The 23739-nt window shown below is 36.1% G+C and overlaps 8 protein-coding genes and 12 long non-coding RNA genes across 20 annotated transcripts; 11 read left to right on the forward strand and 9 right to left on the reverse strand.

Annotated features, from left to right (window-relative positions):
* Positions 1 to 84: 84 nt before the first annotated feature.
* spo2 lies at positions 85 to 683 on the reverse strand (the record flags this gene model as incomplete). Its single annotated transcript, NM_001355843.1, has 1 exon — positions 85 to 683. The coding sequence occupies one exon, from the start codon at positions 681 to 683 to the stop codon at positions 282 to 284; it is 402 nt and encodes a 133-aa protein (NP_001343087.1). The 3' UTR covers positions 85 to 281.
* Positions 684 to 889: 206 nt separating this feature from the next.
* On the reverse strand, positions 890 to 10156 carry vps1302 (lipid transfer protein; the record flags this gene model as incomplete). The annotated part of the gene is made up of 4 exons (NM_001023821.3): positions 10068 to 10156; positions 9917 to 10029; positions 9702 to 9854; positions 890 to 9616 (listed from the first exon to the last, which is right to left on the reverse strand). The coding sequence occupies exons 1-4, from the start codon at positions 10087 to 10089 to the stop codon at positions 890 to 892; spliced, it is 9015 nt and encodes a 3004-aa protein (NP_596800.2). The 5' UTR covers positions 10090 to 10156.
* On the forward strand, positions 1120 to 1759 carry SPOM_SPNCRNA.6549. Its single transcript, NR_195897.1, has one exon. It is a non-coding gene; the product is annotated as a non-coding RNA (long non-coding RNA).
* SPOM_SPNCRNA.6550 lies at positions 1879 to 2452 on the forward strand. The gene has a single exon (NR_195898.1). It is a non-coding gene; the product is annotated as a non-coding RNA (long non-coding RNA).
* SPOM_SPNCRNA.6551 lies at positions 2976 to 3603 on the forward strand. Its single transcript, NR_195899.1, has one exon. It is a non-coding gene; the product is annotated as a non-coding RNA (long non-coding RNA).
* Positions 4980 to 5402, forward strand: SPOM_SPNCRNA.6552. The gene has a single exon (NR_195900.1). It is a non-coding gene; the product is annotated as a non-coding RNA (long non-coding RNA).
* SPOM_SPNCRNA.6553 lies at positions 5511 to 5883 on the forward strand. Its single transcript, NR_195901.1, has one exon. It is a non-coding gene; the product is annotated as a non-coding RNA (long non-coding RNA).
* SPOM_SPNCRNA.6554 lies at positions 6032 to 6296 on the forward strand. The gene has a single exon (NR_195902.1). It is a non-coding gene; the product is annotated as a non-coding RNA (long non-coding RNA).
* An 82-nt stretch (positions 10157 to 10238) lies between the features above and the next one.
* Positions 10239 to 11446, reverse strand: rsa1 (ribosome assembly protein). Its single transcript, NM_001023822.4, has 3 exons — positions 10807 to 11446; positions 10602 to 10748; positions 10239 to 10515 (listed from the first exon to the last, which is right to left on the reverse strand). The coding sequence occupies exons 1-3, from the start codon at positions 11182 to 11184 to the stop codon at positions 10417 to 10419; spliced, it is 624 nt and encodes a 207-aa protein (NP_596801.3). The 5' UTR covers positions 11185 to 11446; the 3' UTR covers positions 10239 to 10416.
* SPOM_SPNCRNA.6555 lies at positions 10526 to 11349 on the forward strand. Its single transcript, NR_195903.1, has one exon. It is a non-coding gene; the product is annotated as a non-coding RNA (long non-coding RNA).
* Positions 11447 to 12104: 658 nt separating the features above from the next.
* Positions 12105 to 13336, forward strand: dbl6. Its single transcript, NM_001023823.3, has one exon. It carries the CDS (start codon positions 12211 to 12213, stop codon positions 13261 to 13263), a length of 1053 nt encoding a protein of 350 aa, NP_596802.1. The 5' UTR covers positions 12105 to 12210; the 3' UTR covers positions 13264 to 13336.
* Positions 12205 to 13116, reverse strand: SPOM_SPNCRNA.6556. Its single transcript, NR_195904.1, has one exon. It is a non-coding gene; the product is annotated as a non-coding RNA (long non-coding RNA).
* Positions 13337 to 13653: 317 nt separating the features above from the next.
* Positions 13654 to 14541, forward strand: tma22 (mitochondrial translation initiation factor). The gene is made up of 2 exons (NM_001023824.3): positions 13654 to 13748; positions 13802 to 14541. Exons 1-2 carry the CDS (start codon positions 13680 to 13682, stop codon positions 14303 to 14305), a joined length of 573 nt encoding a protein of 190 aa, NP_596803.1. The 5' UTR covers positions 13654 to 13679; the 3' UTR covers positions 14306 to 14541.
* Positions 13927 to 14229, reverse strand: SPOM_SPNCRNA.6557. The gene has a single exon (NR_195905.1). It is a non-coding gene; the product is annotated as a non-coding RNA (long non-coding RNA).
* SPOM_SPNCRNA.6558 lies at positions 14537 to 15726 on the reverse strand. The gene has a single exon (NR_195906.1). It is a non-coding gene; the product is annotated as a non-coding RNA (long non-coding RNA).
* vps10 (vacuolar protein sorting receptor vps10) lies at positions 15047 to 19675 on the forward strand. The gene is made up of 2 exons (NM_001023825.3): positions 15047 to 15246; positions 15287 to 19675. The coding sequence occupies exons 1-2, from the start codon at positions 15073 to 15075 to the stop codon at positions 19511 to 19513; spliced, it is 4401 nt and encodes a 1466-aa protein (NP_596804.1). The 5' UTR covers positions 15047 to 15072; the 3' UTR covers positions 19514 to 19675.
* Positions 16051 to 19423, reverse strand: SPOM_SPNCRNA.1687. The gene has a single exon (NR_150584.1). It is a non-coding gene; the product is annotated as a non-coding RNA (long non-coding RNA).
* An 8-nt stretch (positions 19676 to 19683) lies between the features above and the next one.
* On the reverse strand, positions 19684 to 21441 carry rpt1 (proteasome regulatory subunit Rpt1). The gene is made up of 3 exons (NM_001023826.3): positions 21316 to 21441; positions 21178 to 21259; positions 19684 to 20982 (listed from the first exon to the last, which is right to left on the reverse strand). The coding sequence occupies exons 1-3, from the start codon at positions 21427 to 21429 to the stop codon at positions 19862 to 19864; spliced, it is 1317 nt and encodes a 438-aa protein (NP_596805.1). The 5' UTR covers positions 21430 to 21441; the 3' UTR covers positions 19684 to 19861.
* Positions 21442 to 21987: 546 nt separating this feature from the next.
* On the forward strand, positions 21988 to 23530 carry SPOM_SPNCRNA.6559. The gene has a single exon (NR_195907.1). It is a non-coding gene; the product is annotated as a non-coding RNA (long non-coding RNA).
* qcr6 (ubiquinol-cytochrome-c reductase complex subunit 8) lies at positions 22418 to 23602 on the reverse strand. Its single transcript, NM_001355844.2, has 5 exons — positions 23561 to 23602; positions 23287 to 23505; positions 23089 to 23160; positions 22844 to 23032; positions 22418 to 22796 (listed from the first exon to the last, which is right to left on the reverse strand). Exons 2-5 carry the CDS (start codon positions 23489 to 23491, stop codon positions 22618 to 22620), a joined length of 645 nt encoding a protein of 214 aa, NP_001342708.1. The 5' UTR covers positions 23492 to 23505; positions 23561 to 23602; the 3' UTR covers positions 22418 to 22617.
* Between the last annotated feature and the right edge of the window lie 137 nt (positions 23603 to 23739).

Genomic DNA, 23739 nt, shown 5'->3' on the forward strand with positions numbered 1-23739 from the left:
TTTACCAAGAGTTGTACAGACTTTTCGCAATAATGCTTTTTCATACAAATAAATTATTTCATTTATAAAACATTCATAATTAAACAGTAGATACTTCCATCAGTAATGGAGAGATGTAAAAAACTAAAAATAATATATGACATAGTTTGCACATTACTTCCATTCACTATCCGTCGTAAATTGTCATGTCAAATTTTAGAAGGAAAAGATACACATAGACTGAGTATGCTTAATAACTAATAAATTCGAAGAAATTTACATCGACTCATATGTCCCATTTTTTACGGTTCGCTTGAGGAACTAGCATAATATGCGGTTGCTTGTTCTGTTCTTTTCTTTAATTTCACATTCTCAATACAAGATCTTTCATAAGCCTTGCATTCTTTCTTCAGCGTTTGCTCAAGAATCTCCTCATACTCAGTCTTTAGATCAGTGATACTTATTTTATTGTGCAGGACTTTTTCCACACAATTAGACAAGCGATAAAACAGTTCAGCTTGATAAGCCTCATTGTCATATTTCTCACTTAATAATTTCAAAGCCATGTCCTCAATTTTAGCATTAAACTCCTCTTGTTCTGCTACCATCAAAGCCATTTTTTCGTAAGCTTTAAGCAAGTGCTCAAATCGCTCACGCATTAATTCCTCGCCGTAAGCAGAAGAATCGGACATCGTTATGCTCATAATCGGTTTTTTTTTCTCTTTCACAAACAATTCTAAGTTTGGTGTGGAAAGATACTCACAGTCAAAGAGGGATTCACACCGCTGCCAAAACACAGCAAATGTAAACAAACAAGAAGAATTCTATTCAGTTAAACAATATCAATTGAATAGAAGAAAATATACAATAGTTTAAAAAGTAAACAAAAATATAAAAAAAAATTGATAATTTAAAGTGGGGATATCTGCTTCAATCGCAATCTATAATGTTCTGAATAAGCAGTAAATGCAGCGTTTATGCAGTTTTGCCTCATCTCCTGCGAAGCTGGCAAAGGTAAATATCTCACTGACTTGTTAGACAACGTACAAACCAAGTCATGCTCAGATACCCGCAAACCACTAATTTGTTTCACGGGTACAGCGATTTTAACAATATAATTACTTCCGGTTATAATAAAATGCTTCGTACTGATATATAGAATGTCGACATTTTGAATTTCAGCATGGTAAAGATATTCATCAAAGGCATATTTGCCGTCATCCAAACAACTTAACATATATTTTCCGAGCGACTCGTAGGGTTTAAATGGTACAATTAGACCTCCAAATTCAACATATCTTGGCACACGTACTTTATCAATTTCAGGATTAGTACGAACATCGGTTGAGTTACGAATGCCTTCACTCACGTTGCTGGTCATATCAAGCAATCCTATAGCAGGTTTGGTAGCTAAACCAAGCATACCCTTGCCAAATCCCTTCAAAAATTTGCCAGCACTGTTGTTTTTTGGATCCGTAAATGGCTTTTTGAGACCTTTGAATCCACTAGACATGCTGTCGTAAAAGCTGTTAGCTCCAGCGGTTACGCCATATACAGCTTCTTTTGGCCTATTTCTTGAACGAAACCGTCTTCTAGAATTTTGATATTTTGGATCCATAGTCATAGTTGAAAGACCTTTAGAAATCGTCCCAGTAATCTTTGATACACTATCTGAAACACCATAAATAGTTTTACGCATGAAACTAGATGTTCCACGAGCAAATGAATCACCGAATGATTGCGAATCTTGTAACAAAAACCCCTGATAGGGTTCATAAAACATATCAAATACACCAGATGCAACGTTATTGAACAAACCAACGGGGTTTCCCAAAAAATCAGCTCTCCCGGCAATTTTGTATATTTGGTAACCAACCTGCTGTTTATAATGACTTGCCACTCGGTTTGCCATTTCGGAAAGTGTGCCACGAGCATTTTCAAGAAGAATGGAATTCAGTTGCACGGGAGCATCATGAATATTACCCAATGTGCTAATCAGTATACCTGTCATAAAATCTAATGTGGGATTGGAAGATTTGACAGCTGGTTGATCCGATTCATAAGAAGTTTCAAATGATATATTTAATCGGGTTGGTTGTAAATGGAGAGTCTCAAAAAATACGTTACTGCGATAAACATCCGCGTCAAGATCTGGTATTTCAAACTTATCCGCAAAAGCGTTCTTGCTGAGACTTGCAGAATCTTTAGAAACATCGGATGATGGATAAAGCAATTGTAACAACGTTAAAACCAATCTATCCTCCACTTCGAGCGATAGCTCTTGAAGAAGGAGAGAGGCATACTTAATGTATAGAATATTAAAACTGCTATCTTTAAGGACGGAAAATCGCAGCTGTAAAAGTTGGGGATCGTCTTGTTTGACTTCTTGGGTAATCATTGTAGGAAACAATGCAATTGGATATACAGAATCCAACATCTGATTGTCAATTTGAAGCCATCCCAATGACATTCCAAAAGTATTAAGGTCTTTACTATCATCAAATCTAAAAGTAAAATTCTTCAAAGTAGCATATGCAAATTCCTCATATTTTTTGTCAATTAAGGAAATTCCAAATCCCTTCAACTGCAAAACTAACTTAAATTTCTGCTCGACAATCGAGCCTTTCACGTTGGAATTTGTTCGACTGGGTAATTTAGGTTTACTTAAGTCAATTTCGTTAAAAGTAACGAGAGACGTCAAGCTATCAACCTTAACTTCAGGGTGTATCCTTATTTTTTGGTCTAATTCTGTGGGGTGCCATGGTTCAAGTTGACCCACCGACGAAATATCAAGATCGTGAATTGCTTTTCCAACTTCTACTTGCAATAATTTTGATTTCAATATCGGAAAGTCCCAAGAATAATTAGCCTCTTCCCCGGGATTAAGAGCGTATTTCATGCTCCTAGAACCTTGGAGAAACCGGCTATCAACCGATTCTGGATCTGGTCGCTTTTGTTCATAGCAAATTTCTCGAGACGTGCAATTTTTCAGCCTAAATGGCCACGCTTTATCTTCTTTAGTGATAGTCACAAAAAATGTAGCATCTTCAAGGGTAACGCACAATCTGAGCAAAGTAGTAGACATGTTATTGTCATCATCGTCAAATTCAAATGCTTTTAAATGAACAATACCAACGTTTTGAGCCAAAAATGGAGAAGTCCAATGGTTATTAGATGAAGGAAGGGAAAGTAGTAAAGCAATTTCTTGAGGGTTACTAAAGTACATCATCGGGATGAGTTCATTACTGGGTAAATGAAGGACTTTAGAGCTTCCAAATTCTCGTAAAGAAACTGTACAATCCAAATGGTTCTTGAAGACAAACCTCGGAGTAAACGTTACGGACTTGGTAAGGCAAAATTTACCTGATGACTCTGATATCGACATTCCTAATAAACACACATCACTTTCATTTGTCTTCCTGACTTCTACTTGGCTTGAGGACCCCAATGTATCGAATCCAATATCCGCCGACCAGGATGTCCCGTTGTCAATTGAAATCATGGCTCGGTTCTTGCGACCACTCTCATCAAACGAATAAAAATATGGTTTAATGTCATTGGAATAACTACCTGAGGGAATAGTGTATCGGATCGAATTTGGAGAACTTGAGGTAACTTGAATAGATAAATCAGTATGATTAAATATAACGTACGGAGGATAAATCATAACCTTCGAAACATAATTGGTCCCCGGAAGCTTTTCATACTTTAAAATCAGCTTTACTACATCTTGTTTATCCGATGCAGTCAGCAAAGCACTGGTTTGAACATCCTGACCAGACGAAATCGGAGTGTATATTATAGGTAAATCAACTGGTTGTAAATCTAAGTCAGGAACATTAATTCCCATTAATAGGAAACTTTTCGAGTCAGTATGCAGAATTGGTAAACTATCTCCAGGACTTAAGGAAGAACGCCAATCATTGCCAGATGACCTTTCAATAATACGAAGGTTTATTTCATAAGGCAGAAGATTTTCAATTTGCAAAGTAGGTAAAATATTCAACTGCAAAAAAGGGTAGTCATTCTGAAGCGAACCGTCCATCAGATTTCTAGCGAATACGAGCAAATTATGTTTCCAACTTGTACTGGTAGATTCGCACGTCAAATATTGTAATGGGGATTTGTTCAATGAATGCCAGTCGACTATTTGATTAGACCATAAAAATCCTAGTTTGGAGACGGGTCGAATTCGAAGTGGGTATAAGCAGGCTAAATCAAGCGGAACATAACCGGTTTCGTTTGGGTCGATTTTTATAACGGAAGACTGACGGTGTCCGGACCTATCATTACAAACGACCTCAATAACTTCCTTGGTCCTATTCACAATGGAATAGGGAGATGAGAGTATAATTTGTTTTATATTTGATTCAAGAAGTACAACAGTTACAAGTAAAAATGTTCGTTGATCGATTCTGGGTTTAAGCTCGTAAAGAAATGAGCCTTCCTGATGAACAGAGACTTCATCTACAGGATACCAGGTACTATCAAATGAAACGCGGACTTTTGTAGCAACATCCTGCACTTTAGAAGACATTCTAGAAGTTAAAACTTCTTTGCTTTCAAAGCGACAAGGCACACATTTACCAGAAGGAAGTGAAAGAGATTGCATTTCACTAGAGTTCAAATTTCCATACTGTATACTTAAATTGTAGCCAGTCTGGTTTAATATTACATATGGATACCCTTCTGGTCGCTTTTCAATGTTGTTCTCTTGATTTGTTAAGTAAAATTTGATTAACCGGTGAACATCAGTAACCATCATTGGGGTCAAAGATATTTGAGCAATATCATCTGAGTTAATGTTTACTTCATGCATACCATCTTTCATGATGGCCGTAGTGCTAAACGTCCAAGGTTCAATAACAGGCTCCCAATGAGATTTAGCAAAATTAAAGGCATTACAATGCAATGTCAAACTGGTTGTAGCAGATAAATTTGTGCTCCAATCTTTCACCAAAACGTTAAAGTTTTCAATAGTGAAATCAAAAACAGGAAGACAATGCGCATCACTAATCAAAATCAGTTGTATACCAGCACTGTTAATGGTAAATTCTTCGCTAATTAAGGAGTCGTGACCTAAAACTGTTAAGAGGGTTGTAGCAGTTTGCTCCGCTTTTTGTTGAACTGCTGCAATATTGCTGGCATTCAAAATTTGCTGACCGTAATCGCCAGAATTCATGTTTTCGCTAATAGAAGATGATTTGTCTTTGTAACTGGAAATGACAGAAACACTGGCTTGAGCTATGCTTTGAAGCAAAAGCAAGTCATAAACAGATATACGGAACAACAATCTGTCCAAATCCAATGTAGCACTAAAAGACTTGTTTTCAGAACAATCTTGTACTAACCCAAAGCCAATGTCAAAGTCGTCAAGGATTTGAATGCCGTCATCCAATTTATCCATTCTCGTAACAAACATACCCATTTTTTGAACAGTAAGTGAATAAGATAATTGCTTGACCAAACTTATTTGATCAGTTCTTAATACAATTGCTTGTGAAGTTGATTTGGAAGCATCAGCAACAAATACCAAAGATGTATTTCTAATGTCAAACCGAACAGATAAACTGATGGATTTTTCAGATGCTGCTGTAACAGCTGGAGTACTGACTGAGCTCTCAGCTTGAAGAGACTGTACATCATCAGGACTTTCAAGTTTCTTTTCCATCAATGGTTGCCCGAACCAATAATAGATCGAAAGCAAGTGGTCTAAAGAAAGCACATACATGGACTTAAAAATATCTCCTTCAAGGAGTATTGACGAAGTGTCTGGCTTGTATTGAAATGAAACTTGAAGCTGACTCTCCGTGTCTGTAGAAGGGATGATCACATTTGAAAAATATCTAGATTTTTCCGAACGAACATCTTCAATGGCCAGAGAAGCCATTTTTATCAAAGCAGAAGCTCCAGTCTTTAGATCATAACTACCTTCAGCCCTTATTTCATTTAAGGTAAAGTTTGAAAGAGGAGATAAAGAATTTTCAGGAGTTATAAAAGTACCATCGTAAAGATTCAAACTAATTTTAGGAAAATGGAGTCCAAATTTCATATCAAAACTTGAATTCTGACTAAGGTTGGAAATAGCATCATTAACCGTATCAATGCTGTAAAGTTCCTCTGAAAGCAAAGTCATCACTGAAGGTGCATCAACATTGGCTGAAAAGGCATTGGCAATACTTAGCATTTCAGGTAAATTGGACGCGAGCTTTAATAGAATTAGGTATTGTGCTTGTGAGAGATGAATTAAAAGCTCAGAAATTCCACAATGTAAATCAATTGCATAATTTGTTATAGCAGAATCGACAGCCTGTACGATAGAACCATCAAGACTTATATTAAGATCATCTAAAACAGTAATTTGATTTCCTTTTTCATCAAAATCTTTCGAATAGTAAATGGTACGTAATGTCGTGGATTTGGATTCTAAATTTAACGTCAGATTGGGTAGCCAAGAAGGAGTTTTTAGAGAAAAACTACCGGGTAAAATTTCTACCATCGCAGAAGACCCATTCTCTAGAGTTAAAGGAATCTGGAATATCGGATTGGAAATGTATAAATTAATGTTGACATTTGTTCCTTGTTGAACTTGATGAGTACCAGTTTCAGCCAAGTATTTTACTGATTGGACAATAGCCTTATAATGACCAAAATTTGAAGCATAATTTAAAATCTCTTCGATAGGCTGTTTATGGCAAAGCATTGTAAAGGAGCCCATTTTGATGTTTACATCAGTAGAAGGATTTGGGGAATGTATAAACCAACCTTCCTGCATCTTACATTTGAGATCAAAAAGACTATCTTGCTTGGAATCAATCAAAGTAACAATTTCATCTTTCTCATGATCCCATGCCATCACCTGTATTTTATCAACTCGAGATTCAACTTCCGAAATTCCTTTTGTAGAATTTACAGATAAATCCAATGCCAGTAAGTCAATGCATATCGGCTTGCTTTCATAATTTTCAAGTAGCCGTAAGCCAATTTTATGAATTTTAAAATTGAGTTCCATTTTTCCAGCAGCACTGTTAGAAACCTGCGGTGTGCTTTGTTTATCATTGCTTGGCGGGGGTGCAAAAGAAGGAAGAAACTCAATAAGTGTTAAAATCGAAAATTTTGCCAGGTAAAAATCACCATTGGCACATAAAAAATCGACAGTAGTATTTGTTTCGCTTTGGTTTTCGCCAGCCTTGACAGACTTTATTTCAACTATAACAGGAGTATTTTCAGCATCAACACTATCTGGAGCATAACAGCGCATAAGTTGACGATTATTGTCACGAGAACTCTTAGAAAGCATGTCATTTATATGGAACGAATTGATTGACATTCTCAAATGACTATTATCTTCGAATTGATTAAAAGACAGAAGAAGTTTAGCGAAGTTGACTGAAACCATAGAATTCCTTTTTGTTTGAGAATCCTCGCGACACAATATTAAGGTTACTTCTCCCAATTTCATATTAAATTCAAAAAAATGGGAGACTTTCACAGATTGTTCTGAAGGAGTATTATTTAACTTATACTCGCTTTCATGAGAATCCAAAGACTCTGAACTTTCAGGGCGCCAGTCTCCGTTATCATCATCATCAGAAGCCTTACCATCTTTGAGCATAGTAGATGCTAAGTTATTTAAAATTCTAAACTGCGCATCCGAAAGAATGAAACTAAGGCAGGGCATATTACCTTCAACTTTAATTCGGGGATATTGTGGGGTAGGAACACGTTGAGCTTGAATAAAAATCTCGGTATTTAATTCATTCATCAAATAGTATTCCTCATTTATTTTGTTTGATTCATTCTTCAACTCATTTAAAGGGCCTAATAAAAGTCTGGCAGATTCAAGTGACACACGATATCGATCATATATTAAATGATACAAAGTTTCAGATTCGGAGTTTGATTCCTTATCATTTGTTTCAACGTTCTGAGACGTGATTGATATGAAACCAGCATCAACAAATAAGGAGAAAGACTCGGGGTTGTTGCAATCTTCTGGAAATATAAGCAAAGGAGTTTGAAATTGGAAGTTTACGTTCAACTTTCTCTTTTCATTCAAATATTCCTGTAAATTCTGAACGGTCTGTGATGTAAAATCGGTGACGGCGTCATTTGCAAGACGAACAAGCTTGCGTCCATTATCATTAGCAAAAAGGGAACTTTGAAATCCTTTGACACGTAGTAAAAGATTAGGGTCATAAAAAAATTCTAAAGCGCGTAAATTAATACCAAGTGTGTCGGTGTCATTATCGTCAGAAGATGATCGTTCAAAGGAAAGAGTAAAAATGGAGGGACTTGTTGTTTCAATTTCTTTATTGGAGGTTTCTCTAGGATATAGGAAATTTCGATCATCGTTGTACATTTTCAGAGAACCAAGGTTGGCAACAAAAGAATAATCTTTTTTATTGCATTTAAATTGTGAAAAAAAGTTCAGAAGTTCCAACGAAATTACATTCTCTTTCTTCGGATATTTCAAAAGAGAAAATTTGCCGGAAGGGACTTCCAAACGAACATCAAATAAAGACGTATTTGATTGTAAATCGCCTACGTGTGCAGATTCTATAATTGAATCATTAAGACCAATAGCATCAATAACCGTTTTCCTTTGATCATCGGTTACTTCGCCATTTTCATCAGATGCTCCTCGGAAACTATTCCACATCCAAGAACCCCATCCTTGTTGTTTAGGAGGCTGTGGCTCAAAGCCCTCGTTTTTGATTTCTTGATAAGCAAGTGAACGGAAAAGTTTGAGCTGGCTTATATCCAAATTCAGCTCCAAAACGTCGAGTTCTTTAGATTCGTCCGCGGATAGTTGCACTGCCAAAAATTTCTTTTTGTACAGCTTGATATAATTTCTTCGCTTTTCACAAAAAGCCTTGATAGCAGGCCATGACCGTGCGTAATGTTTTTGTTGAATGTCGTGCAAAGTCTTTTGAAAGATAAAACGAAGATAATCAAGAGGAGTATCTAGAGATACATTTCCTACTATGCGTTTGCGAAATGCAAGCTTAGACATTACATCTTGCAATTCATGCGCAAGTGACATACCACATGATATTTGTGAATCGTTTAAAGACACATCGAATCCACGAAAAGATATCTGTGAAAGAAATCGGGGAATTTCAGGAGTGGGTAATTTGTTAATAGTAACTTTTGCCATGCCAGTTACTGGAGCAATAATATAATCTTTCTCTCGCGATTGAAAATCAGTAATTAAAGCTTGAAAGGTGTTCATCAGTTCATTAATATCAGTTTTATCAATGCATTCCGCAGTCTCATCAGAATAAATACCAAATCCTCGTAAAGAACAGAGTTTGTAGATAGTTTGGGATTCGGTTTCTACAAATGTCGAAGTCCATTCCTCATTACAAGATTCTATTGAAAATTCGGAAAGAAGCAATCCAAAGGAATAGCCACCTGGAACAACATTGGAAACAGGTAAGTGTTCAAAACGTATGTGAATATCTCGGATATTTATTTGAATATTATCAATCATTCGAGTAATCAAAGACTCGGTAAAAGTTTGTGTCTTAGGGTCATATGCCGTTTCTGCTTTGCCAATCTGTGAAGCCTCCCACAGTTGCATTTGTCTTCTCTTTGACTCTAAGACTTGATGTGGGTCAACTTCTGATTGCGACTATAAATATGGTTAGTAACTGCTCTAAAACAACGTTATATTGTCCTAAGTGCTGTTTTATTCTATATTCATATTTGATCCCTACCTTCACATTTTCTTCCATTGAAGCCAAAGCACGAATTCCAACTATATATATTTCAACTGGTTTATTCTTTAAAGAAGACCATGGTATTTTGAGTGTCAGTTCTTCAACCAAACCATATTGAACCGAAATTGGTAATTCTAGTTTACGGAAAGCCTAACAATTTTATTAGATACAAAATCAAAATTTTCAATATAATTCATCTTATAATCTCATACACTCCGTTTCAACTGCAAGTTTCGTAGCGTAACATCTCCGTTCCAAACAGCGACTTTTAACTGAGTAGCGTCAAAATTCTCAATGTATTCTCCTAAGAGTCGATTTAAAAAATCTTTTTCGTTAGTTTCGTATTTAATACAAAAGACTTACTTGCTAGTAACCCTTCTAACATATTGAAGGGAATACGGTGAGAAACAGCAAACTGTAAATATTTTGAACTTTGCTTTACAGATGGTTTCGAACGCTACAACTACTGCGTTGAGGGTTATAAAGATAGAATGTCAGAGCATGACGTGAACGCCTACACCATAAGTAACATTAAGCTAAGTAACAGACATTTTCAAGAAAAGAAAAATCTCGTTTACGTTTGTAAAAATTTCAAGAAATCCATTAGAATATGTTAATAAAAAAAATTTAGTTTCTGTTTTCTTTGAAGAAGTAGCTACTAAAGTCGGAGTGGTTCAGCGGTAAATCATAGCAAATAATTTTTTGGCAGCAGTCATGATACAGGTTTAACAACCATTCCCATTTTTTTAAGGTATAATTTCATGAATTGAAGGAAGAAGATGTTTTCTTGCTCCAATTGAGTATTAAGCAACTGGAAAGTTCAATGTTAGTAAAAAGAATCGGATAAACACATTTTTCATAACCAATTTTAAATGGCTAAAATGAAAATATAAGTACCTTTGTATAGAGACTCTTTTTTTTAGGAGGTCCTCTTTTTTCGTGAGGCTCATGGTGTGCTAAAGGGTGCTGAGATGGAGTAGGTTGAGCGTCTATCGATTGTGAAGTATCTGCAGCGCCTAAGTTCTCCATAACTTTTTCTTTTTCCTTATTACCATCAATTAGTACGTGTGAATACAACTAGAGCAAACCTAAATAGACATACTTGTTTTGAGCGAATATTACTCTCTGTTGGCCAATTCTTTTTTCTCTCCTGAATCCAAGCTTCAATTTCCTCAGGTGTATTAATGGAAATATTCCTTCGCTTCAAGTATTCTATTCCATCAACTGCACAAGCTCCCCTAGTATTTCCGGCATGTGAACCCCCTCGAAAACTTCTCCCTCTTCCTCTTCCACTGCCTCGCTTTGTTGGCTTAAAAGAAAGATCTTGATCCATTCGCCGTTTCCCATGCCTTCCTACATTTTCTGTCTCACTACTAGAATTCTTTTGAGTCAAGGAGGCAGAAGAATTCGTTTGCTCAAAAGGTTTGTTTATGATGGGAGGAGGTGGAGGTTTATCATATATAAATGAGGTAGGATTCATCCCAAATAACTCAAAGCTTCAAGATAAATTCTCAAATTGAAAAATTAGTTTTCAAAGTCAATGTATAATCACCGCAACGCGAAATTGCAAAACACAATCAATAGAGTAAGGAACGTGTTTCTCATAAACGAGAATTTACAGAAATTCCAAAATGTAATATATGATTATTTTTAAACGCTGTGTTACCCTGATTAACAGATTCAATTGAAGTATGGTTTTAAAAAAATTTACGATGACTGGTTTTGATGTAGGTGTGTGTATCAGAAAATATAAGACGTCGATGTAGGACTAAATTAGGTTTTGCACCTTTCGCTTGATAAAGCAATTATAAAAAAAATAAGCCTTTAATTGCTCCAAATTTCAAATGGAGTTGTGAATAATATGAAAAAGTGGCAAAAAACATTGAGTGTATACAGCAGAATCATACACCCCAACTCAACAACTAACTTGAAAACGAGATGTAATGTAGAACAGCAAAATACTACTAATTTCACAGTATTAGCTCCCTATTGAAATAATTAATTATTCTACCAACACTAGACTATTTGTGCAATATTTATTTCATTCAGTTTAATTTCAGTTATATAGAGGGACAGTGATAATATCCAGAATGTATAAGCTAATTTCACTTGTCGATTTTTTAACTTTTGAATTTCCTGCTTTACATCTCTGAAGCAAATTAAAATTGATGAGTGTATCAACAATATCCTTACTTGAATATAGTCTGTCCTAATATTTACTATGTATAAAGAAGCGGCTTATACAATTCTCATTTATTGATTAAGTTAATTTCTGTTAAGCTTTACTATGAGAATGGTGATTTGAATCCTCTTTTGGAATTAACTATGTTTAAGCTTATGTTTTGTACTGCTCCCGAGATCTTAACTGAAGCCTATCGTCACCTCGTCAATACGAATTTTTTTCAATTGTAAAGCATATGCAATAAAATATAGAATGATTATTTAATATAGGGCCTTTATATTATTTTTAAGTCTTTGTGGTATTTTGTAGGGATATACTGTCGAAATGGATTCATTTCATCCAACACCTGGAAAACCGACCACAGCAACATCAAATTCAAGTCTGAACTTTTTTGTAAGAAACAGAGAGAAAAGTATTAGGTGCTCAAGCTTGCATCAAACTTTTACAGCCCCTTCTCCTGAAGCTTCACCGTCAATCGGATTAAGATATGTAAATTACTCAATGAGCGACGAAACTGATGAATCTATGTTTCCACTTGATTCAGAACTGACCGATATGGAAGATGATGATACCGAGTACATATCAGACTCTACAACAGACTTGCCGTCCGCTGCCATGGCTAGAGGAACTAGGCAGTTGAGTTACAATGAAAATTTGGATCAGCGTTCGTTTTCTAAGACTCCAAATAAACATATTGAAGTAAAAAATTTAAAGGACCTTTGTAGTCCCTCTCATTCTGGAAGAATTTCGAAATCTTTGTGTCCTGTGTTACGAAGAAAGTCTTTGCTTCCCAAACCGAAAATGTTCCAACGCGTAGCCAGTGCCTTGTATGAAGAATCATCTCCTCTGGAGTTGGAAATCCGTAGTGAATCGGAATTTTCCAAGATGTTTTTCGAGCCTAAAAAATCATCATCCTTTGTTTCTAGAGCTGCTTCGCCTGCAATGGTAGGTCCGGGTGTACCGTTTTACAGTTCTATAACAGGTGCAAATGGTAATGTTCTCGCACCATCAGGATCTTTGAAAGCTGTTGAGAACTCTGATGTAATTGAGTCATCTGCAGAGGACAGTAGTAATACGGACAATCCATCTACTAAGCCTTCGAATGAGATGCCCATATCTCCTCTGCTTTCCAGTTCTGTATTTTTTAAGGATACAGAAATGTCAACTCCGAATAGCAATCACTCCAGATCCCGTACCCCATCCTCGAAAAAGCGAACTCGATGGGGCGAAGAAATAATCGACTTATCGAAGAGAAGAGCTGTATCTCCTTCCATTTATTATGATTTGGATAAGAAATGCTCTCCTATTCATTCTGTTATGGTCAGCCCCTTGAAGATTAAGGATACTCACGAAGTCTTGATGAATTTAAAGTTATGAACTAGCTCACGCTGCGAAGTGTGTATTTATTTGTACAATAATTGAATAATTAATTTCCTATCTTTTTACGCAACTTATTTTGTAGTAGCTTTTTATCATGTTGAATCTAGTTTACAATGTTACAGCGCCGTTATTTTTATTACTCTTTATAAAGAACAGCTTGTTATCATATCATTGTTTTGATATGTAAACAAAAGTCCTAAAAATCCGTTTACGGTTTCAGCAGCATAACATTATATTCTAAAATTTAAAACGACTTGAGATGTGAATTACTTTTTATTTAACGAATAACTTACAGCTTTTAAGCATATTTTACTCTCATAGTATATTTAGGCTTCGCCTCTTTGAATCTCGCTTTCTATTTTCGTTCCCCCAGGTAGTCTCTACTTTAACCTATACTGCAAGAAACTCAAATAATGGCTTCACAAACCATCCCGAAGTTAAAATCAGTATTATACTGCGATGTTTGTACATTGCCCGTGGAAGTACGTAATAAACAACTTGTTTTATAATTATATTAACTATGAATGCGTTGTAGTACTGCGAATTTGAGGGCACTTTAAAAAAATGTAAAGAATGGCTTAAATCATCTCACCCGGACGTTTATGATAAATTGTACGGTGAGCAAGACTTAAGCAAAGACCTTGAAAACACTCTGAATGTTAGCGGAACTAAAGATTCTAATGCAGAAGAACAACCGGCAAAATTGACGAAGGAGGAAAAGCGCGTTGAGCGTGAAGAAGCCAAACGTATGGCATCCAAGGTTTTGATAAAAACCATTGAAAGAACTAAAAGAAAGAGAGTCACCACAGTTCAAGGTCTTGACGCATTTGGGATCGAAACGAAAAAAGCTGCTAAGATGTTGGCCAACAAGTTCGCGACCGGAGCCAGTGTCACTAAAACAGCTGATAAGAAGGATGAAATTGTTGTACAGGGTGATTTGAATTATGATATATTTGATTTTATTTTGGAAAAGTTTAAAGAGGTTCCGGAAGACAATATTAAAATTGTCGAAGATACGAAATCTAAGAAGAAGCAGTAATCTTAATTTTTATTTTTTAAAAATACTACTAAGTATGCTATTTTTGGGGCTATTTTATCATAAACTGTCTTGTACAATCTTGTACAACCTAATTTTCTGTTAAATGGTTGCACAGTTAGGATACCGGTTTTTAATAATTTATTGAGACTCATGTTTTTTAATGTTTCTATATAAAAAATGCCTAATTATCAATATTTTACAATTTATTGCCTGTTGTATTAGTATGATGATTTGAAGTCACCATTTGTTTACTTACATTTCATTGCCAAGGCTATAGAGTAGTATTAGCATTCGTTGTGTATGCCATGAATTTCTTAGCAGTTAAAAATTGAAATTGTGTTTCTTTACGCCTTTTTGGACGTTATCAGCATACAAAATAAGGCAGCTTAGTAGTTCATTAAGAAAATGTTGTCTTGAATGTAGGAATAAATTATATTTTGACAAAGTAATCGATTCTACAAAGAATGCTGTGATCATTGTCACCTTTTTAAATTTGATAAAATTGATTTACTATGCAAATAGTTGTAGCTTCATTATTAACTAAGAAGAACCGTGATAATAACATTACTCAGTAGCTAGTTCTTCAGTGTACTTAACTTTCAGGGGACAGGATTTTAATATCGATACAAACACTTAAGAGATCCGAATGCGTATTTCGTTATTGAAGTTTTTGAGTCATTTGCGTTGAGGCGCATTAAGCAATGCTGATGGGGAAGTTGACGATTTCACCATTCGAACATTGCCAAAAGCAACGAAGTTGAGGAATTATGTTTTTTTTGACAAAGATCCTTCCTCTTCGGGGTCGCATTTTTCCAATGTTTGGCTGTTTACTACTAATTGTATCATTAATCACAGGATGCATCGCCTCTCCAGCAGCTGAAGTTGCTGAAACAGTGTTTGACAGCAAACCTGTCGATTTTATGACATTCAAAGATTCAACGGTAAGTCAATGTTGATATTTTTACTAATAATCTCGTACAGAATACTCTTTTTCTAAATGCTGAATTTGGTGACGTCTATTTGTCCCAAGATAATGGGCAAAGTTGGCGAAATGGAGTAATTTCGGGTCAAGTTTGTCCCATTAAAAAACTTATTAAACATTCTTTTGAAAATTCCAGAGTCTTTGCTTTGACTGAGTGCGATACTGTATATTATTCTTATGACAATGGAGAAAACTGGGATTATTTCACCATTGACCACCCTATCTCAATAACTCAGCTTCCATTTCACTTTCATGCTAAGAATCCAGATTATGTTATTTTTAATAATCAATATTGCTCAAGCTCGGGTACTTGGGTTGGAAAGATATGTAAGCCTGATTTGTATTATACGAAGGACGGATTTCAGTCGGATCCTGAACCAATGCCAGTTGGTTCTTCTTATTGTATATTTGCTGATTCTTCCGAAAAAATGGTTGTCTCTTCTGAAGAACAAATCATATGCATATCTTTGAACCCAAATAGCGCTGCAAGACCTCCATTTAGCCATCATATCGTATATTCAGATGACTGGTTTCAATCCATTGTCCCTGTGCAACTCCATAACTTCCTTGGATCCGATGGTGCCTATGGAATACTATCAACTGGCTCGTTTCTTGTTGCTGCCTTAATCGATGCTGCTACTAGAAAACTATTTGTGTACGTTTCACAGGATGGTTACTACTGGGAGGAGGCATTGAAGTTTCATAAAGGTTTTGAGTTTGATGCATTTACCATTCTACCCTCTACTGAATATTCATTTTTTATCGACAGTTTGGATTCACACCCTAATAATCCTACCGGTATCTTATATTCATTGGATTCTGAATCTAATACATTCGTAATCCGTCAAATGAATACAAATAGATATGTTGATGGATACACCGATTTTATGTTGATTGACTACTTAGATGGCCTTCAATTTGTTAATGTTGTTGAAAATGTTGATGAAATAGAAGTTGATCCCCAAGTGGACAAAGTCCTAAGTTCTCGAATTACTTTTGATGGAGGGAAAACCTGGTCTACTGTAGCATCCCCAGAAAGCTCATGTAATTCTATGAAACAATGTTCTCTACATTTGTTCTTGGATCCCCACGTTTCACATGCCTCAATTGCTTCTTCAAAGTTTGCTCCGGGGATATTATTAGCATCCGGTTCAGTGGGGGATAGACTCTTATCTGAGAATCAAATGGATTTGTTTGTTTCAGAAGATGGTGGTAGAAATTGGACTTTATCTCGTGATGGTATGCACCTTTTTGCAATGTCCGGATTTGGCAGTATCTTCTTCGCATCCGAATATTTGGATGTAATAAATGAAGTTTATTATTCCCTTGATCATGGACAAAGCTGGGTAACTGTTACACTGGATAAGACCATCGTGCCTATTAAGCTCTTCGCCTCTGAAGATCCCTATGCCGAAATTTTTTACCTTTTGGCTATGACGGACGATGGCGAGCAATCGAATTATTCACTTTTTTCTTTTAATTTCGGAAAGTTTCTACCGAAAGAATGTCAATTTAGTAACAGTGAATCAAATAAAAACGACTTTGAAAAATGGTATACTCGTTATGCCAACGGAAGCCCTATTTGTTCTGAGATGGGAAAAAAAGAATTTTTTTGGAGGAAAAAGGCCACCTCTGTTTGCTCTGTTCCAAAATCTATTACCGATCTTCATGGCTCTTTTGACGCTTGTGAGTGTACTGACGAAGATTATGAGTGTAATACACAGTTTATTTCAAATGATCAAGGTGAGTGCAAGCTACTCGATTTTATAGGAAGTCTATTGTGTGCAAGTGAAGATCTGGATACATTTCAAAAAATTCCGTACCGTCTTGTTCCTGGTAATAAATGTACTCCAAACAAGAGAGATTCTCATAGAGAGCCTCAAACATTTAACTGTGATTCATTTAATGAACCTGGCACTGAAATAACATCTTTTCTTTATGATTTCGATGAAAAAATTGTTGATGTAGTTTATCTCGAAGGTACGGTTCCTGAGGAAAACACATTTCTAATTGGTATATCTGTCAACTCTCATGTCTATTTCAGCGAAGATGAGGGTAAGACTTGGGACAAGTTTTCGAAGGAAGAATTTTCTAGCGTGCTTCCTCATGCTTACAATAAAAACTCGGTCTATATGGTTACGTCCAAAAATATTGTATATTTCACAACCAATCGAGGTAAAAACTTTTATAAATTTAAAGCTCCTTCACCTCCTAATCAAAATGGTAAATCATTATTTTCCTTCCACCCATCACGGCCTGCTTGGTTACTTTATGCTGGATCAGAAAATTGCGAAAAAAATCCCTTTGCTGACGACTGTAGAGACGTCGTATTCGTTTCGTTAGATTTTGGTGATACATGGTCGAGATTGCCATCAAACCTTGAGTACTGTTCTTGGGCCAAGGCAGAGAAATTAGTCGTCGATGATACTTTGATTTTTTGCATTAGACAAAACACAAATGATCCATTTAAAAAGGAGCTTATTTCTTCAATTGACTTTTTTGAGTATGAACAGGACGAAATTCTGAACGATGTCGTTGGATTTATGATTGAAGATGAATACGTGATTGTAGCAGTTCAAGACGAAGAGGGAACTTCTCTTTCACTAGATGTTTCGATCAATGGATTAAATTTTGCTTCCTGTAGTTTCCCTGCTTATTTAAATGTACATCCAAAGCAGGCTTATACTATATTGGATTCGCAAACACATTCTTTATTTATTCACGTAACAACTAACACGCACTTAGGATCTGAATGGGGCGACATTTTGAAATCAAACTCAAACGGCACTTATTTCATGACCTCATTGGCGAACGTGAATCGGGATTCTGTTGGATATGTTGATTTTGAACGTTTAGAAGGGATACAAGGTATAGCTTTGGCAAACATAGTCAGTAATACCAAAGAATTGACTGATGGCGGAACGAAGAAACTTCAAACATTGATAACTTTCAACGATGGGTTAGATTGGAGTTATTTGAACCTTGTTGGTGGGGAAAAAATTGTTCCTAAATGCGGCAAAAATTGCTATTTACATTTGCATGGCTATACAGAAAGAAACCAGTTCTCTGATCCCACTTCGACCAATGCTGCTGTTGGTTTAATCATTGGCGTCGGAAGCTTTTCTCCATTTCTCATCCCTTATGAAGAATCGCAAACATTTATTTCTAGAGACGCAGGTGTTACCTGGTATCGGATTTTTGACTCACCCCATCTATGGGCCTTTTTAGACAGCGGTTCCATTATTATTGCAGTTGAAAGCATATCCCCAACGAATGTGATTAAATATTCTGCAGATGAGGGGCGTACTTGGCAAGAATATCAATTCTCTGAAAAGAGCAAGGTAGTCGTTGATGTCAGTACGAAGCCCTCTGGTGTCGGACATCAGGTACTGCTACTGACGACTGATGATGAAAATGCACCTATTTCTTCTGTTCTAATTGATTTTGATGCTTTATATCGCCGTACCTGTGTTTTCGATGAGGAAAATTCTGAAGAAAGCGATTTTGTTAGATGGGTTCCGACGGATATAAGTGGTAAGCCACTCTGTTTACGCGGACGTATTTCATCTTTTTACAGAAAGAGCATACATAAAAAATGCAGGGTTGGATCTAGTTTATTGGTTAAAGAAGAAGTACTTTCTAAATGTGAGTGTACTCGTGCAGACTTTGAGTGTGATTATAATTATCGACGTCTCAAAGATGGCACTTGCGTACTTGTTAGCGGTTTACAGCCACCCGATACTCGTGAAGAACAATGTTCAGTAGATGATGCTTTTGAATGGAGACAGCCAACTGGTTATAAACGCACTCCTTTAACAGAATGTGAAGGTGGGGTACCTTTGGACGCTGGAACGCTTCATCCATGTCCCGGCAAAGAAGATGATTATTACAAAGCTCATCCAAAACCTGGAGGATGGAGTATCTTTTTGACTATTATATTCTCTATCCTGCTGGCTGCAGTGGCTGGTTGCATTCTTTATTATTATTCTCGTCGTTTCCTTAAAGGTGCTATAAGACTTGGTTCTGATTCAGCGACTGAAAATCCTTTGGAATCAGGCATATCGTACACAAGAGGAGCTTTTTCATCAATTCCAATATTCTTTTCCGCTCTTTACCAAAGCGTTCGGTCACTGTTTATAAGATCTACACCGACGAATGGTGAATTTGAAAATGCGGCATTCCTTCAAAATTATGAGATAGATGATGATGACGAAGAGTCAGTTTGATTTAACTTAACCTGGGCATGTTTGTCAATCATTCCACTCATCATGTAAAGCAGCTATGCCACGTTCTTATATTAATGATCAGTTGATATATATGGTAGTTTAATGTATAAATATATATATTTACATACATACACTCATGCACATACGTGTAGTATAATGAACGAAATTTTCTTTCATGCCAACGTTGCAACCTGTCATTTATTACATAAGATATCAAACAAAGCTTTCTAATACGTTTCTAGTTCGAACAGCTAAAGTGACCAGGCAACAAAATTTTGAAGTTTTTTAATTCATTTGCGGGATAAACCTATGAAATCTCATAAAGAATGGCGTAATAAAGGAAATTATCTAAGAGCTCATGTTCATATAATCAGCAGTACTGCTAAACTTTTGGTTACCTTTTACAACCTTTTGAACGGCGTCAAGGAAATCCTTTTCGGTAGCAACTCTTCTTCTAGCACGAATCGCAAACATTCCAGCCTCAGTGCATACAGAACGAAGCTCTGCACCAGTTTGTGAAGGGCATAACCGTGCAATTAATTCCCAACGAATATCCTTGTCAATCGCCATACTTTTAGCGTGGATGCGTAAAATATGAGCACGACCTTCTAAATCAGGTAAACCAAACTCAACTTTACGATCTATACGACCGGGACGCATCAAAGCTTCATCCAAGGTATTTGGTCTGTTGGTCGCAAACAGAACTTTAATGTTACCACGAGGGTCGAATCCATCCAACTGGGTAATTAATTCAAGCATTGTTCTTTGAACTTCATTATCACCACCTGCTCCATCATCAAAGCGAGCCCCGCCAATAGCGTCAATTTCGTCAAAAAAGATAATACATGCTTTTTTAGTTCGTGCCATTTCAAATAATTCTCTAACCATACGAGCACCTTCACCGACATATTTTTGAACCAACTCGGAACCGATTACACGAATAAAAGTTGCATCAGTCCGATTGGCAACAGCACGAGCACATAGTGTCTTACCAGTCCCTGGTGGTCCATAAAGCATAATACCCTTGGGAGGGTCAATACCAAGCTTAACAAATCTTTCGGGAGATAGTAAAGGAAGCTCGACGACTTCGCGAAGTCTTTCTATTTGTTCTTTACAACCACCCACATCTCCGTAAGTAACATCTGGCTTTTCTTCAACTTGCATCATAGTAACTGAAGGATCAATTTTGGGAGGAAGAGGAAGCTGAATAGCATATTTGTTACGATCACAACCGACACGCATCCCTTCTTCAATATCGGTGGGACTAACTCGTTCACCTAAACTGACAACAAATTTTGCAATCTGTTTCAAATTAATGACATATGCATTTTTCTCCGCAGATTGTTCATTCTCAATAATTTTGGTACATCTGGCAACCTGTAAAGGTTGTTCTTCACTCATCCTTTGGCGGTCCGCAGCAACGTCCCAAAATGAAATTGGTGCTAGACCAGTGTCAGACTCCTTAATTCCTAGGGCTAGTTAGCAATAGAACAACGGGTTAAGCAAATTTCATATAAAATGAGAGCATTTTACATGATAAAAAATTGTAAAAATACATCCTGTTCATGAATGTCATATCTTGTAGTTCATATCAGCTATATGAACTACAGGAACGCCATTCATCAGACAACATCGTGCAACTGCTTTCTCGACATAAAACATACCAACAGTATCATTAATTCTTTTTAACACAGCCTCTGTATCTTCTTTAATAGCTGCTAATTCTCTAGCATATGGGCCTGTAGCCTACATTGACATTTAGTATGCTGCTGGTGACAAATTCAATCATTAATGTAACTTACGTAGCTTTTTAAGAGCTCGATGTCTCCTTCGTCTAAAGGTGGTGGATTTTTATCATTTTCTTCTTCCGTATCAACTGGCTTTTGGTATTTCTCCCAATCTTCTTTAGGTGGCATTGTAGTTGGTTCAGTATAGGTACAGGTATATTCGACACATTATACTAACCTAGAGGCCACCCAAAGTCGCAATGTTACCTGATTTATAATTCTGCAAATATTGCTAAGAAATTTACTTGGTAAAAACCGATTTAAATTATAGCATTAGTAAGTGTGAATACTATTTCCCTCTATTTCCATTGAAAAATTTCCTAATCTTTTTTAGTATGAACTGAATAGGTGCCTTGTTTTTGTGGAAAATTGGAAAAGTGGTTAGGCAAATCGTACATTGATATTTACAAAACCAAATAAATTTATTAAAATATACAGATCGCTTGAGAGTAAATTTAAATCTATCAAATTGTTATTTTGTATTAGGCGCAATTATAAATTCTCGGATTATGACCGGGTTATAAATTGATTATTGCAACTGCAATACTCCCAATTAATATGATACTATGGGAGCAATTAAAAAAAAAAAAAAAATACATATATATATATATATATTTTTTTTTCTACATAAAGCAAAAAAGGGTGCAGAAAGTCACTCGAAACAAAAAAAGTTATTTCCTGAATTATTTTTTTTTGTATTTTCTTTCCTAATGCATTAGCCTTTGTAGTATATATGTTCAATTCTCTTTTATATAAAATATAATAAAAAAGGTGGAACAGGATTATTAAGCATGTAATGCTTTTCCTTCCTAAATACCCGCAACTCTTAAAGTGTTCAAGTCATTTCAACATTTCCTGGTCCCATAATAAAATTTCGTAATTTATTTCTGTATTGATACAACCCTACTACTAAATCAGTAAACCCGGTCCTTTCCTTTGAGCGTCCTAGGGACAAATCGGTAAGCAAAAACCTCTAAATAGTTTTCAAACTTTAGTAACTCACATAATACCCTCAAAGTAAGTGTACTAAGACTATTGGGATTACCGGTCATCATTTACTTATCTAATGTACGCTCTATAAACCGAAAAATTATTGGAATATAAAAATAGAATCGAAAGTTGAAAACTAAATTTACTACCTTAACGTAGGTCGATATCATCTACAAAACGTTAGGGAATCATCTTAATCCATTTTTTACATAAAAAAAGGAATGTTATTTTAGGAATAGATACCAACATTAAGGTAGTATTACGAATGCCTCCTAAAATTGAATCATATAATTCCATTCGTTCGACCTTACCAAGCGTTAAATGCATTTAAACCAAAACCTTAAAGACTTTAGGATCGGCACAATCACGAGCGCAATGGTAAAGATGAAAAAACTCTTCAATACAGTCTTCAGACTTGTCGCCCTGCTCTACCTTCTTTGTAACACGGGCAGTACATTCTTCAAAATGGTGTTTCACTTCCTTGCAATCTGGTGCATCCATGCATTCTAAAAAATGTTAGCAAGAAACAGTACACCCATTCAAATAAGCGAACCTTGAGTCATTTTTTCCAAAGGATCAGTAATTTCTTCTTCTTCTTCTTCTTCTTCTTCCTCTTCCCCTCCTTCTTGGGGTTCCTCAGCTTCTTCCTTTGGAGGTTCCTCAGGTTCCTTGGCCTCCTTTCCTTCCTTTTCTTCAGGTTGAGGGGGTTCAGTCTTTACTTCTTCAGGGGGTTGAATGGTTTCTGAACAATCCCATGATTAATACGAATTTTATCAAAATCAACGCTTCAATACTTACCCTTTTTCTCCTCTTTTTCATCGGCCCCTTTACCCTGTGCTCCTTTGGCATCATCTGCCGAGACAATAGGTTCTACCACATTATTAGCATCACTTCAATAACGCACTATAGAACGTCTACAAAAACGGTTCATAACAGATACTGTTATACCATACGAACATTGGCTTTCCAAAAAAAAACAGTAGCGTAATTACTTACCTTGAGTCTTGAGACTTAGGTTGGCATCTCTTGCCCCGGTAGAGTCGGTTGTCTTGGGAGATGGTTCATCGGGACTCTGGGTCTCAAAGTTCTTTTTTGAAGGAGTATTCTCTTCAAATTGCTTTCGATCTTCCTTAATCAATTCATCCGCTTCGGCAGAAATCGGGGTGAAAGCTGAAGTAAACAAATTTTTCCAAAACGACATTACGAATTCAAAATCTTTAATAAAGAGAAAGTCAGATAAATATTTTAATATTTAAAAAAGCCTCCTTACCGTACAATAACGCTGCTGCAAATGAGAGATGGGTTGTGAGTTGGTAATATGTAGTAGGTGGGTGACGAATAAACCGTTCGCTATATTGGTCCGCATTTGATGTTGATAATTCAACGCGATTAAACGCGTTTAACGCAAAGCTAAGGAAAATGTAAACACTTAGTAAATTTCACAATTTT

Source organism: Schizosaccharomyces pombe (assembly GCF_000002945.2).
Source record: "Schizosaccharomyces pombe strain 972h- genome assembly, chromosome: II".
In the NCBI taxonomy this organism is placed as follows: Eukaryota; Fungi; Ascomycota; class Schizosaccharomycetes; order Schizosaccharomycetales; family Schizosaccharomycetaceae; genus Schizosaccharomyces; species Schizosaccharomyces pombe.